General features: G+C 44.2%; 1 protein-coding gene and 1 long non-coding RNA gene across 2 annotated transcripts in view; one reads left to right on the forward strand and one right to left on the reverse strand.

Annotated features, from left to right (window-relative positions):
* Nucleotides 1–12073, forward strand: LOC137152639 (uncharacterized). Its single transcript, XR_010919561.1, has 5 exons — nucleotides 1–747; nucleotides 4166–4300; nucleotides 5820–5955; nucleotides 8430–8640; nucleotides 11801–12073. It is a non-coding gene; the product is annotated as an uncharacterized lncRNA (long non-coding RNA).
* SCPEP1 (serine carboxypeptidase 1) overlaps nucleotides 9011–15883 on the reverse strand; it is a 22007-nt gene continuing 15134 nt past the window's right edge. The window contains exons 12-13 of the mRNA XM_067547412.1: nucleotides 11814–11977; nucleotides 9011–11153 (exon numbers count right to left, since the gene is read on the reverse strand). Of these exons, the coding sequence (XP_067403513.1) occupies nucleotides 11088–11153; nucleotides 11814–11977 (230 nt within the window). The 3' untranslated portion in view covers nucleotides 9011–11087. The remainder of the gene's footprint in view (nucleotides 11154–11813; nucleotides 11978–15883) is intronic.

Consider the following 15883-nt stretch of genomic DNA (forward strand, 5'->3'; position numbering starts at 1 on the left):
GGCAGGGGAGATGTGAGGGGGGAGAACCAGGGCAGGGGAGATGGCGGAGATGGGAGGGGAAGAGGAGCGAACAGCAGCAGCTGGTAGATTGGTGGTTCCCAAGCCCTGGCCTGCAGGTTCCTTCCAAGTGGCCGCCCCGCTCCCCTCCCACTGGCTGCAGAAGGGAGCAGCTGCCTAAGGACCCGGTTGCTACAGGAGCGGAGCAGACTCCTTGGGAAATCAGCGCTCTCTTCCCCCGGGCTGTAGCAGGGAGCAGGGCAAAGAGCTCCACCCGGCTCCCTAGGTGTTGGGGTCCCGGCTGGAGCCAGTTGGAGGGGAGCGCTGATCTCCTGCCCCCCTGCCTAGGGACCCAGGTGGAGCGCAGGGGGTGCATGCAGCTTCCCGGCTGCACGGCAGGAGATCAGCAAGGAGGAGAACTCCTTCCCTCTGGCTGCAGTGGGGGAGCTGTTGGCCGAGGCTGATGGAGACTTCAGGGTTGTAGAAATGCTATCTGTGGCCCTCAAGCCCAAAAGGTTGGGAATCACTGTGGTAGATAATATGGGGGGAAGGGGACAGGTGAGACCCTTCCTTAGAGCTAAAGGCAAACAGGTACCAGCGGGAGACACAGCCAGCTCCCCAGGGGCCTCGGGCTCTGCTTGCACCCCTAGGCACGGGGCGGCACTTTGTAACCCGGTCAGCGGGGTGATGCCTCTGCAGCTGCTAAGAGGAGCCAGCTAGCTCCATGGGGCCTGGGTTTTCGCTGAAATGGTGAGTGCACTGCTGTTTATTTCTGTGCATGTGATGTCTGTGCGTGTGTTGATGTGGCTTCATGTGTATAATATCTGTGTGTTTAACATGCCCCTCCAAAAGCGGTCAAATTTAAATTCCTGCCCGCGTCCCTGCCATTGCAAGTTAGGCCTTCCTGTTACTCAGTGGAAAATTATCCTGTCTTAATTTAAGCCCTTTGCTACTGTCCCTGCCCCCCCTCCAACCACTTTAAAATAACCTGTCTAGTCTATATCCAGGAGCTCTCTGGGGAGTGGCTCAAAGGAGTAGACCAAGAACGAGTCCCTGTTTCTGAACAATGTCCTGGACCCTGTGAATCTTGGGGGCAGCCTTTGGAGCAGGTACCATGAGTTCATTTAGGCTCAGATTTGGCCAGTCACTGTCATTCTTGCAAAAAGCACCATGGTCGTTAATAAGCACAAGTGGCCATTACTTCAGTTTTACATCTTGTGTGATTTTATGAGTGATGTTTTGCAGGTTGCTGATGAGGCCACTCACTTAAAATGCTCCTTGCTACAGATTTTACGGTTAGCGCTGGGCTTTGAATTGAAACATCATCTCATCAATTTCTTGCTTTAACAAAGCAAAATAACAAAGACCTCACATTCCACCTAATGGCATTGGAAATACCAGGATGGAAGGAAGCCAGCCAAAATTCTTTCCTCCCCTGGGAGGCAGATGGCGTACACCCCCGGAGAAGTTTTGGTTCTCCAAACACACGCCTCATCCTTTTTGTGTGTAAATGTAATGTTCACAGAGAGGGCTGGCTTTGACAGCCCTGTAGGCTGAAGTCTTCTGTTGAGCGCAAGGCCATCTTAATCTGAAGAGGTCACATAGAGCTGGGAGGGGTTAAAGTGACACTGCCACTTCGATATTTCTTTGTGACCTATTTTAAAAATTTCAGTTTCCACAAAACAGCCTTTAAATAAATACTCTGTCCTGACATTTAAAAAAGTATAAGGTTTTTCTGCTCCTGTACTGATGTTTGCAAGGGTCTTTCCACCACGGAAGAAGCTGACTATGAAGTCTGTGGGTATCAGGGCCAGGATATAAGTCGCCAGGCTCCTATTCCTGTCCTCCTGACCCAGCCTGATTCCTGGTACTCTTGGTTCCTGATCTCCTGGTTCTGAACCCTGGCTGGCACGGGGAGACAGCCCCTCCAACCCCATCCAACATTAATCACTCACTGGCCAACTATGTCCCAGTGCCAACAGTTTGTATGGATGATTTCCTGTTCCTCTTCCTATTTTAAGTAGGGGGAGCGGGCCAACCATGATCTCCAGTGTTCCACCAGTTGGGGCGCTCAGGGGTGACACCTTCTATCTGAGCTAGATTTCAAGAAGTTCTGTCTAGTTGCTGCCAGTAACTGTTGGTTAGCGTGTGCTGCTAAACAGGAACCCTGTGGACCTGATTTCAAGACCGATGTGTTGCAGGGATCTGCCCAGGCAATTGTGTCTGTACAAACTAGCTTTAATTCCCCTTTTAATTTTGTTTTAAACACTCAAAGGCACCTTAGCCAGCCAGGGAATAGGTGTCCTTTTTATTCCCCCTTTTCCCAAATCTGCAGCTTGAATTTCCCAAACCTTTTGGGAAAACATAAACTCCTTGAGTTCAACTGGCCCTTTACTGATAAGAGAAAATGGGCATCTCTTCTAGGAGCAGAGAGTTCGGAAAACAAAGAGCAGAGATCTCAGAGGTGAGATTTTGAAACTGGGTGCAAGAAGATGGGAACAGTCGAATGGGGAGCAAGGGATAAAAGAGGAGATTTGAGGCCAAAGAAGAGCTGAGAACAAAAAGAAGGGAAACAAAGTGTTTTGATCAGAGTGACTGGGAACTAAAAGCTTGTGAAGTTAGAGCAGGGCCCTGAGATTTGGGCACTATTGTGCTGGACTTCTGCCTGGGGAGCGCCAAGTTCAAATCCTGCCTCTCGCTATAAGGGAAATGGATTTACCAGTCTCCTCCTCCGTGTTGTCAACCTCCAGCATGCAAAAATCATGAGAAGGGTCTCAAAACCCTTGAGATAGTCTGTAAATCATGAGCTGTAAAAGAAATAATACATTTGGGGTTCTTGTACCTGCTGTATGGCATTTGAACCTTTAGAGTCACATTTTCAAGCTTTTCTTCACAACTCGGATGGCTAGAACATAAGAATAGCCATACTGGGTCAGACCAATGGTCCATCTAGCCCAGTACCCTGTCTTCTGTCAGTGGCTAGTGCCAAGTGCATCAGACAGAATGAACAGAACCAGGCAATTATTGATCCATTCATCCACTGTCATCCAGTCCCATCTTCTGGCAGTCAAAGGGTTAGAGCAACCCAGGATTGTGCCCCTGACATTCTTGGCTATTAGCCATTGATGGACCCATCCTCCATTTAACTTATCTCATTCTTTTTTAAACTGTTATACTTTTGGCCTTCACATCATCCTGTGCTAATGCTTTCCACAGGCTGACTGTGTGATGTGAGAAGAAGTACTTCCTTAGGTTTGTTTTAAGCCTGCTGCCTATTACTTTCCATGGGTGACCCCTGGTTCTTGTGTTATGTGAAAGGGTAAATAACACTTCCAGGTCCATTCATTTTCTCCACACTATTCATGATTTTACAGACCTCTATCGTAGACCCCCTTAGTCATCTCTTGTCTAAGATGAACAATCCCAGCTGTTTTAATCTCTTCTCATATGGAAGCTGTTTCATACCCCTTATCATTTTTGCTGACCTTCTCTGCAACTCTGCCAATTCTAATATATCTTTTTTGAGATGGGGCAACCAGAGCTGCATGCAGTTGTCAAGGTGTGGGTGTACCATAGATTTATATAGTGACATTATGATATTTTCTGTCTTCTTATCTATCCTTTTCTTAATGGTTCCTAACATTCTATTAGCTTTTTTGACTGCCACTGCACATTGAGAAGATGTTTTCAGAGAACTATCCACAATGACCCAAGATCTCTTTTTTGAGTGCTAACCGCTAATTTAGACTACATCATATTGTCTATATGGAGACTTTCTTCTGTTTTAAATGCAAGCTGAGGTTTTCCTGTAATCAGTTGACTCCAGGAGCTGACGCTTAAGGAAAATCACCAAATACTGCAAGACTCGTGTTACAATTGTGAGTATGCAATGTGGCATCCTAGTTTGCACTGATGTGCATTACATACAGCATTATAAAAGTGGGCATAACTGGATGTGCCAGATGAACACATTCTCCAGTGACAGAATAGAAGTAACTTCCATGGACACCAATGGAAGTTCCTCCTGTCCTGTGATGAGGGAGTAGTACCCCTGGATTGGGAGCTGCACGTCAGAGTGGTTATGCACTGGCAAATATGGGGAAGCTTGTGCAAAATCTGCCTGTTCAGTGTCTGGCTCACTTTGTCTCATGTTTGTCCCTAAACGTAGATATCTTTACAAAGAAGCACTGGGAGCTAAGCCAGTAATTTGGAGAGCTGGTACTGAAGTCTGAGAGCTGCCATGCAAAACTGGTGTGCCAGGGAGATCTGCAAAGAGGCTGAGATCAAAAAGCTGCAAAATACGGTAAAGAAACTGTCACTGCAGACAGCTGATTTTAGAGCTGAGATCCGGGAGCAGATATGACAGCACATGGGAGCTGAGATGTCAGAGACAGGAGCGAGATGCTGCGAGTTAAGGTCTGAGATCTGAAAGCTGGGAGTAGCCCAGGTGCACTACAGCAGGGACACTGAGATGAATGTGTGCTATACTCACTTGCTTGCAACCTCAGTAGGAAGACCCAGCATGAAAGGCTGAACTGAGTGGGAGTTCCCTTTTATTGTCAGTGGACCGTGTATGTGGTAGGCTTAATTTCTTGCTGATGTTCTATATCCTCCAGGCCTCTTTAGGAGGTATCTGCCAGTACTAAGGGCTATTTTCCCCTGCCAGAACATGTAGTTATTTATTTAACAAGTAAATTACTTATGTTAGTCACCACAACACTTGACTAGGAGTAAGAAGGGAGATATGAGATCACAAATAGTAAAGCATTGAGGCTGAGATTTTCAGAGCTGCTGAGACTCCTTTGGGGAACTTGTCTCTGTTCCAGACTGATTTAATGAACTATCTGTATTCCTTATGTCTTATGATTATCTTTACTGTATTTGTATGTCATGCTCCTTGTGCGAAGGAGCAGGGGAGTGGTAACTGCAAATCTATCTATGAACAAGGCCCTTTATTTTGCGGTTTTATTTTGTTTAAAATTTCCTGGGTATCAGCATTTATTACAAATAGCTTAAAAAAAAAAACCAAAACCAGATGAAAATCAGTGCAAAAAATTAACTTCACAGTTTTGTAGGTAAATATCAGGGTTAATATAAAGGGTTGGGAGGGCAGAACAATAAGCAACAAATAGAGAAAGTAAGAGTACTGAAAGTAAAAGCAGTTTAATGCTGCGGTTTATTTCATGAACCGTACATTAACAGTATGTTCACATAGGCACACACATGCATGTGCGTATCTGCCACTGCATTGACTTATTCTAACACACAACCTTGCATTTACACTGAGTCTAATTTATTATTACCATAAACACATATGCTAATGTAACATATTGGATTTGCTTAACATCATCAGTATTTCCATGTACTCGAGTGGTCCAAAATTTGGGTGAAAACCAGTAAAAACTAAATAATTTTTGTAAAACCCAGGAATTTTCCAGTAAAAATCAGTAACAACTGAAAATGAAAGGCTTTCTCTATGAATAGATCAGTCATTAAAGACTATCAGCACCTCATCTTGCTCAGGCAGAATTAAAAAGTAACTGCACCCTAGCTAAAACCAGTTTTCTCTAACTTCTCTATAGAGGGCTAGGGTCTGAAGGAATAGAATATTCCCAGGAAAGGGAGACAAGCCATGAGGTGTTGGTACAGCCCTTTAAAAACATAAAGATTGGGTGGGTCAAACTGACAAAGGAAGCTTGGGGCAGGAGAGTGCCTGGACTCTGCCCAGACAGACTCATCTTCAAGTGCTGATCGAGTATTTGTATTAATTGAATTGGCCCCTGAGTTTGCTCATGACAACATTTTCCCATGGTGTTTTAAAGTCTCCTGACTCCGCCAAGTGGATGATCACTTCCCTGCACCTCTACCAGTAGCCAGGAGACACTGCCAGACGAACATGCAAAAGAAGACGGAGGTTGGCACCAATGACAATAGCCACTGCTCACTTGGGAAGCTGAGGTAAGTGAAGTGGGTTGCATAAAATAGCCCTCTTTGGCTCCCTCCACCCGAGTTTTCAAAACACTTTGAAATGAAACCTCCTTGTGTTTCTGCCGTGCACCGGAACCAGACGTGCCAAAGCACTTTGAGAACGTTCTAATGGGGTTTCTGGTTACCTGCAGACTGGGTTTGGGTGAGAGGGCCCCACCCTGCCACCTTCTAGCCTGGGAGAAGAGGACCGCATCAGCTTTCCTCTGAAGGACTCCAAGCAGGGTGGGAGGGCTGCCAGATGCCCCAGACTGTAAGGTGTGGCACCACCAGGCTGCCCTCTGAAAAGATAAAGCAGCCAGTACTGTTGGTCACCCCAAAAGGTATCTGAAGGTTTCAGGCCCACTAGGTCACCATTTAGTGTCTCAGAGAGGGCAGCAGAGCATCTGCTTCCCCTCAGCAGAGCCATCAGGCAGAAGAGAGGCAGGACTTGTGCAGGGAAGAGGTTGTCTGGGTTGGGAGGAAGTTTTGACCCCCCTCGCTGTTCTGCATGGCAGAGCCTCCTGGAGGGTACTTTGGAGAGAGACCCCTTGGTAGGAGGAGATAATTGGGTGAGTATCTGAACTGCACCTGGGCTCTGACCCTTTCGAGCGTATATCCAGTATCCTTGTATCTGCAAACCACAAGGCAAGGGAGTGCAATTGTTCAGGGTGATCCAAATGGGACATAAAAAGAAGCCAGGGCTGGCCCTGACCTGGGTAGTGTTCTCAAACAATAAGCCATACCTCAGTGGTTTGGTGAGACACGAAAATGGACACTGCCAAATCCTGCAGCCTCTTTTCTCCAGATTCTTGGAACTAAAGCTGAGATTTTCAGAGTCACCTAAGGGATTTGGATCATCACTTGGCATCAGCCTGTACTGACATCAGCTGACATTATTTAAGCTAATTCACACAAAATGCACCTGGACTCACACTGAATTGTTTACTAAGTTACTTATCATTGTTGAGGAGTTTTAAATAAAAATATCTTTTTAATGCCATCTAGTCTTGTCCTGTCTGAGATGGATTAGACAATTGAATAGATCTTCCCCATCTGGGATTTGATGATATCTGGCAGGAAGGTATGTAATTCCCACATACTTGTGGCTATAGCAACTAGAATTGGGACATGATAATACAATTAGACCCTGAGATATCATACTAGTTACTAAAGCTACACAGCAATTTGTATGAGCAGAGAGCCCAAGCTGACTGACTAATATCAGGAAAAAAAGTGTCAACAATATTTATGCAAAAGAATTTAGATGCAGTGTCATATAGCTCTGCCCATTGATGTGATGATAAGCATAGATGAAAAAATTATGATTGTTTCAATGACCACATTATTATTATAAGTGACCCCTTTAAAGGAGCCTCAATTTCAGAAACTGCTGGGCACTCAAGTTGGACACCCAGAGATTGAGACACCCATGGTTGTGACTAGTCTCTTTTGAAAACCTAGGTATGTATGTAAGAAGATTTGAGAATACACATATCAGCCAAACCCACTTAAAACAGCCTCAATCCTCATTACAAAACAACCAACCAGATGACAGTAAAATAGTGTGATGCCTCATCCAATCTCAAAGCTCATTCTTCTCAATCCACCCTACGTTCCTGAGACGATAAATAGACCCTGCTGCTTGCCCTGATGACTAACTGTTTTGGGCTATTTCAGACCAAGGAAGAGAATGAATTCCAAAGTGACTCCTGGAGAATGCCCTGCCAGCCGCCCCTTTCCTTTGATATAAAAGGTCTCCTCCTTGCGTGTACAATTATTGCAGCACCTTCACAACTGCTTTTGATTATATTGTACATATGATCATATCACACTTGATTTGTAGCCAATGATTAATCGGTGCTCAACATGCATTTGTTCTGTGGAGTCAGTGACCTTCGGCAGCTCTGTCTTATAGTTATTTTGGAATGGTATTTGACATTAAGGTAGCTAATTAGGACACGTCATATTGACAAGTTTCCCATGCCAGATGTTCTGTTTAAGAGAATGGGCAGTCACTAGGGGGGTTAAAGGTCCCACTGACCATCCCACACAGATTAGAGAAGAAGCACAAACTAAGTGGCCTGGACAGGCAGCATTACAGTTCCCATTAACTGCTAAAACCATTATATAGCAGAAATCAAACGTAGTTCACAAAACAACCCTGGGAGAGCGAACCGCTTTCTGTTCACATGGTTACTATTCCTCATCCTTTGCATGTCAGATAAATTGTTACAGATCTGGTGGAAGCCCCTTTGGAAAAGCATGTACACAACTTAACAGTGCCAAAAGCATGGAAGTGACACATATCATTAAGGTTAAGCTTCTGTCACGCTTCCTGTCCTAGGCAGTTCAGTGATGCTGTGCAATATTGAACTGCTGCTGTAGTTGCACCACTACAGTGAATCAAGTGCTTCCTGGGTATCATTTGTAAAGAACTTTGTGATGAATAAATTCTTGTTTATTAGAAATTACATGGGAAAGAAAAGGCTTGAGAAATGAATGGGTACAAAGCTGCCTTGAAGCTCGTGGGGTGAGACAGAGAGCAGATTGTGCTTCAAAATCCTCTGGCTCTGAACATGGAACTTCTAAACCATTTCAGCCGCATGGCTCACGAGCACTCCAGATCTTTAAGCACTGCATCCCATGCACCTTCACTTCACAGCGCTCTTGAAAAGGGTGATTACATTTTCTTGCAGTCTCAGCATATTATTCCCATTTACACTCAAGTCTCATTGTGATGCATAGAAATTTACATAGAGCACACCTTCTAAAAAAAAACAAAAAACCAAACCCTTGAGTTGCTAGTCACAGCAACTACTCTACTTGTATGTTTCAGGCTTACAGCTCCTGCTGTTTAACCAAAGTATCACTATGGGAGGGCAGCAGCCCTATGACCATTACTGAACGTACACTGCTGAGCTGAACGTACCAACAGCACTTGAAAAGCTGGGCTCCCTAGCGTGTGGAAAAAGGCTTTCCACTAAGTTAATTAATCCCCAATAGACTGAATCAGCCTCATGGTCACTGCACTACAGGGATACCTGATGTTTCATAACAAGCCCCAGCCTCGAATGGATGAGACCGCTGGAGTGGGAGAGAAAAATGGGCTAAAGTCACTCAACAGCTTTGGAGTTGTTCTTGAACAGTAGCTCAATTAAAGTAGCAGAAAGAGCTTGTCTAGAAAGAGTTAGTACACAGCATGTTGGGGTGTAAGCCTGCTGCACGCTAATCCGCCCCACATTAACTGGCCAGGTGGACCAAAATGGACTAAAAAAAAGACCATGTGGACTAAAAAAAAATCCCTTTGCACTTTGATGTACTCCTGCTTGAAACGATGTTAGAGGAAGTAATCCGTCTTCAAAAGCTAGCAGGCTAATGCACTTGCTGCTATCTACCTTTGGCAACGCCTACGGAAGGGGGAAATGACGCCCATTGAAGAAACAATCCACATTGCTTGTATCTCTCCCTCAGTTCATAACCATCTGTTTTTCTTAGTTAGTGGCTCAGGGTTGATTATGCTTCTTGCTTCCACACTTATTCTGCATTGGGCAAGGGGAGAAGAAACTTGCTGTTGTTAGCTACGCCTTAGATATCTATAAAGTATGGGGCATGTGGCAATATCCTCCCACTGCTACTTTCTTATGCAGAAATGCTATAATCCATTACAGTAAACACAATATAGGCTTTTATTTGGCTTTAAGAACACCTTAAAAATGTGACATGAGCAGGATCAATATAAAGATCAGCCTAGTTGTAATTATTGGATTAATTATTTAGCACTGAGGGTTTTAATCCCCAAACCCAGACGGTAGAGGTACAAGTTTTTAGGCATCAGATCAACTTGATTCCAAAAGGTACAGCATTTAAGTGATATCCACTGGTTTATTGGAAAGGTAGATTGTTTTTGCATTGCCAGAGTTCCCGATGGCACAGTTTCAACTGAAGAGTAAAATAGATGAATAGGAGTTGATGCTCTAATAGAGTTCTCACACATGTATTTACATAGCATTACACTACAATAGCTGCTAAGCTCCTGCTATTAAGTTTCATATGTGGGGCTGTTTGCTATTTATTTAGGATTCTGAGAACTGGAACAAGCTGCTGTGCTTCCTGCATGAGTGTCAATAAAAGAGGTCATTTGCAAAGTGGGTTGCAGCTGTATAACAGGAATGTGGTGATTACAATACCTCATTTGTGTGATTGTTTTTCCACTTGGGAACTGGGATAAGTAAACTTTATAAAGAACGTCCACTTCAAATTGCAAAGGCAATAGCTCACTGCACGACTCAAAGCAAGTCCTAGAAAAATGTGGATGCAGTATTTGGTCTGATTTATATCTCCTTCTCATCGCTCAAATACCCCAGAAAATGAAAAGGAGAAGGTTAAGGCCAGAAGCCCAGAAACTATTGTCCATTAGAACTTTGACCTGTTCCATGAAGAGAAAGCAATAATGCCTTGTTTACTCTCCCTATATTAAGTATCCCTGCCCTTCCTGTTTGAATAATGGGGGAGAGAAGGTTTTGCTGAGGAATGGTTGTGTGGCAGCAAGTGCATTAAAAAACAAATCTTGGATAATGCCCCAAAAAAAAGGAGGATCAAGAATCAAAAGAGTGCTTCAGAGTGAACACAAACCTCACGCCCAAACTGGATCTGGGCTCAAATGAAGTCATAGCACTGCTGCTCTGCAGTGTCTAGATCGAAGGCAATGCTGTCTGACTCAGAGGCTAACTCATCCGTTTAGGAAAAAGCACCCATAGCTTTTGGAAGCAGGCTTGCTACTTGAGGTTGAATCTTTAGAGCAGCAAACTTATCTTAATATTGATGCATAAACAGGCAAAGAGCATTGGGGCAATCTTAAAGGGAGCAGCTGTGAGTGTGCTATTTAGCAGGGTGAAGTTCCCACTGAAAAAGTCAGCGTGAGCAGTACTGAGGCAGAGAATCACAGTTTACAAATTCAAAGGTAACATTTCATTTAAGAATAACAATGCATCTCCTTCACTGCCTTGTAAAAGAGGCTAAATTTCCAACTAGTGATTGTTCCTTCTGAAGTTCAGTCAGAGGCACAAGTTCTGCTAATGCACTGGAGTTTTATATGGAAACCATGCCAGCTGGCATCCATTTCATCAGTGTTTTTGTTGTGTCACCATCCTGACCATTTTCAAGGCCATGTCCCCTTGATCAGATGGTACCTACCAAAGGGAAAGAGAGTGCATTATTATTTCTGATGTAGAAGCAATTAATTCATGTAAGCAAGCCTTAGTGTATCGATTGAATAGGCTTCTAGCATTCTGGAGTCTGCAAGGAAAGTGCATTTGAGCTTTACCCTCTATGTGTGATTCTGGATTGTTGTACAGAACATAAAGATTACATTTTCTCAGTACAGTAGATACATCTATACTGTGTTACAAAGATGGATGAAATGCAGATTACCCCTCATTGTCTGAGCAATTTAGAGAAACAATATTGAAGTAGGGCCTGAATTTCCATTACCCTATACAACAGTTAATTAAACCAGAGCAAAGCACGGGGTGTAAAATGCTACCAAACCAGAAAGGTAGCATTTTACAACCTGTGCTCCACATGATGCATGGTCATTTACACCGGTACAGAGAAATGGAGAACGAGACCCATTAAGTCTCTGCTGGGTATTATGCAAAGTCTGAATGTAAACCAGATCTCCAAACCAGGAAATGAATGAATCAAAGGAATAATCTATATAGTCTGATTCATGAGTATTCATGCAAATGGGGAAAAGCAATTAGCCATATTATGCAGGCAAAGCAGACAGATACACCATTTACAACTTGACTAATATTAGGTTTCTGTCTTTCAGCAGATGTGCTATTTACCATGTGTCCAGCCTTTAGAATCCAGTAGAAAGCCAAGTTCTCATAGGACTTATGGAAAGCAGCTGTGTCCGTGGATTCTGGAGATACATACAGAGCCTTCCATTTTTGTCGGTTGAACTGCTTCATTTGAGGCCATTTCAGTTTCCGAACCCATGCCTCCTGGCCTATGTTAGGGATAGAAGAGTTATGTTTCACTACTAATTGACACAGCATCTAAAAGGCCCCAACTGCGATTGGTGTCCCATTATTCTAGATGTGATCTGAATAAATATATAGCAAGGAGAGTCGGTCAAAAATTTTTGAATGTTCAAACAACCGGTTTTTTTTTTGTTTTTTTTTTTGGCAACCACACAATTTTTTTTGTTTAACTCAAAATTTCAAAAGTTTTTCTTCCCCCTTTGGACAAAGTCTTTTGAAAAATTCCAAAAGTTGACCAAAAAGGTTTTGCTCAGCTGTAACAATAGCCGAGAGTCCTGTCCTGAAGAGTTCACAATCTATCTCACAAGACATACCGATGGCGGGAGGGAAAGACAGACACAGAGGAGTGAAGGGGCTTGTGCACAGTTACCTAGCTGGCTAGTGGCACAGCTGGGGACATAACCCAAACCTCCTGAATGCCAGTCCAGTGCCCTGCCCGTTGGACCACACTGCCTCTCAATGGCACAAGCCTCGCTATGGTGACCAGATGTCCCGCTTTTATAGGGACAGTCCCAAAATTTGGGGCTTTGTCTTCTATAGGCATCTATTACCCCTTATCCCCTGCCCTGATTTTTCACACTTGCTATTTGATCACCCTAAGTCTCACTCTCCTGACCCAAAGCGGTCTCCGTACCGACAATATTCAGGTTTAAGCAGAAATGCAACGTGGAGAGAAATGCAATGAGAGAGAAATGCAACGTCTCTGGGAGAAGCGGCAGCATTAATAACTCCAGCATATTTTCATTCTCCTCCCCATACAGCACCCTGACACCCTCCCTTGCTACACAAAAACCTAAAGATGGACACTGGCAGCTAGCATTCCCTCAGCTCGGGGGGGCACACCAGGACCCCTGTTAGGCAGCTCCCACACCATGCATGCTTAGGCACAATAAGCCTCAATCTGGCTGTCAACCGAACGTGTCCTGATACCCACAGAAGCGCCAGGGCAAGTTGCTGGACTACCCAACGGACCCCAAGGTCATAGGAATTGAGGCTGTTCAGCAATTTCCAGGAGGCATTCAGCACCTGGCAGGATCAAGCTGACAGCTTCCAGCACAAGCCCCGAGGCCCTTCCACATATTGGAAACAAAGTCTGCATCGTGGGCCATTGTTTTGCTGTTGGTTACAGACATTCAACCAGGAGAGCCTGAAAAGGCAACATCTGTTTTCAAGAGCAGGCTAGGGAAGATCAGCGTGTTGAGATAGCTTTTTTTAAATGTCCTGTTCTATTTATTTGCTAGGTTTTTAAAAACCACCACTCAGTTCCTACAACAATTGATGCTGTCAGAAATACAATTTAATAATACCTCAAAATTAGCAGTTTGTGGCAGTCAAATTTGTCTTATCGGTTTTGACATCCTAAAGAGTGTCTAGTTACGGATTGATTGATTGCGGGGCTGTCCCTCAAAAGCAATTGAAAAGGAGAGATTTCAGCCATCTATTCTTAGAGGTTCAGGGCTGAAGAGATTACAGCAATAAAACTGTCCATAATACAAAAGAACTGTTTGCCCCGCTCAGTACAGGAGACTATTTTAACAAAGGAGAAAAAGGAAAGAGAATGAAGTCTGGCAGCTTTGCTGCAGAGTGAGATATTCCAGTGACACCTAATGGATCACAAGTCTTCACTTCACAAGTGCGTAGTCACTTAAAAGAGACAAGAACTTTTGAGCAATTGTGATGTACACATGCCTAAACTGAGGAAGCACGTGATCCTGTGGCAGGTTCACCTGTCCTTCAAACCCCCTCCCCCCCCTCCGTGCCGGGCTAATCATTAGGCTCACTCATTGTGTCAACTCTGACACCATTATTAATTATTTCTGTTATGGTAACACCCAGAGGCCTCAATCTATGTTGGGTAACATTGTACTAGGTTCTGTACATGACACATAATAATATACGGCTCCACCCCAAAAGGCCTGCCATCCGAAACAAGCAATCAATCTCAGTCAGGCAGGAGAAAGGAATGAAATCAATATGTCCGATTTTATAGATGTGCCAGTGATGTTTTGCATGTATAAATATATATTCACCTGACCGCTCCTCACTTTATTAGTGAGTTATTAGCTTAGTTAGTTGGCTAATTATGTGGAGGCATCATGGAAAAAGTAGGTCTTGAGGAGTATTTGAATTGAAGAGGGGGCCTTGGATTTACAGATAAATTCAGAGAGGACCTTCCACATGTAGGCAGGGCCTCCGCATGTGGGGGGGAAAGGGTACACTTTACCGGGGTCCACAGACCCTGGGCAGTCTGGTGCAGGCTGCAACCCCCATTACCATGAGGAAAACATGTTTCATGGCTCATGAGATTGTATGTATGGGATGAGGGATTGTGGTATGTGTGTGGGAGGGAGCCCATGTTACAAGTTTGTACTGGGCCCAAAAAAGTTATGCTTGGGCCCTGCATGTAGGGTCCTGCCTAGAAGAAGGCCCATAAATTCCTGTGGGGGAATTTGACATAATGTGTGAACAAGGCTAGAGTGGGTGGGGTGATGTGGTAAAAGGTATGGAGGGGCAGAATTATGAAGGACCTTAAAGGAGAGGGCAAGACGTCTGAACCTGATCTCGTGGGTAAGGGGCATCCACTGGAGGGATTCAAGTGGATGTGGATGCATGGAGGGGCATGGCTGACAGCCAGAGCATCAGGCCAAAAAGATGATAATTTCATTATTCGTGCTTTGGGAGATGAGGGACCACTTCTTTATTTGTGCTGTAATAAACCTAGTATGCAGTAAAAGAGTAAACAGCAAAATATGCCACCAGTGCAACTTGTGATGCCTGGAAAGAGGTCAGAGAAGGCAATGAAGTAAACCACAACCACAGTAGTGGCCAGTGTCAGACAAGAACAAAAACCAGGAAGCACCCTTATTGTTGGCTCCATCACGGGAGTAGCAAGGTTTGGATTGCTGCACTTGGCAAACTACAGTACGTTGACATAGGAGTTATGTCATACTATGTAATTCAAGAAGCTGGAGGTAAGCATGGCAGAGCTGTAACTAATGAAATCAAATTCTTAGAAGGGGGGCGTAATATCTCCTGGCACCAAGTCCCTGTGATCCAAGAGATATCCCACCATTTCCTTTAAAACTTGCTTTGCAACAGAGTTGGGAGATAGAAAGCGAGTTTCCAGCACTGGATCCTATTCCTCACGTAACTATGGTTAGCAGTATCCTCAGGACTGAGGGACAGATTTTGAACTGACCTCTCCAAGGCAAAGTAAGAGGCTCAGCCCAGCTGGAGAATGGTTGGAGAGACAAAGCCATCATGGTGCCTCCAAATTCTGGTCTGGTCCGGGGGGCCTATTCACCAGCATAAGTTAGAGCAGCCCGTGGGGGATGATTATTTATAGGCTTACTGAGGGCATTTATCAATGTAGTACCTGAGCATCTCATAATATTCATCCTTGACAACTCTGAGGGCAGGGAAATTTTATAAGCCCCATTTTCAGTTAGCGGAGGAGGGAAGGTGGTGAAACTGAGGCAGAGCTGAAGTCACATAGGAACCTTGTGGAATGGTTAGGAATAGAACCCCTCTCTTCTGAAGCCCAGTGCACTGGCTGCACCACAAGACAGTTTTTCCTCTTTGGCACTTCAGGCTCAATACTAAGGCTGGCAAAAATTTTCTGTCAAAACTGTGTTTCAGCAGAATATTCATATAATCTAAATACCAAACTTTTTACGAAAAGCAGCTGCTTCCTGTGGTAGATATTTTTTTTTTTCCCCAAACAAACAAATAAATAAAAATCTACCACAGGAAGCAGCCGCTTTTTGAGAAAATTTTCATATAATCTAAATACCAAACACCTGAAAAACAAAAATATTTTCGATTTGGCTAGCCTGCTGTGGTGCCTCATGGGAATTGTAGTTTGATTTCCT

The sequence above is a fragment of the Emydura macquarii genome, unplaced genomic scaffold, assembly GCF_026122565.2.
Source record: "Emydura macquarii macquarii isolate MOO-44397 ecotype Brisbane River unplaced genomic scaffold, CSIRO-AGI_Emac_v2 contig_1230, whole genome shotgun sequence".
NCBI classification, from domain to species: Eukaryota; Metazoa; Chordata; order Testudines; family Chelidae; genus Emydura; species Emydura macquarii.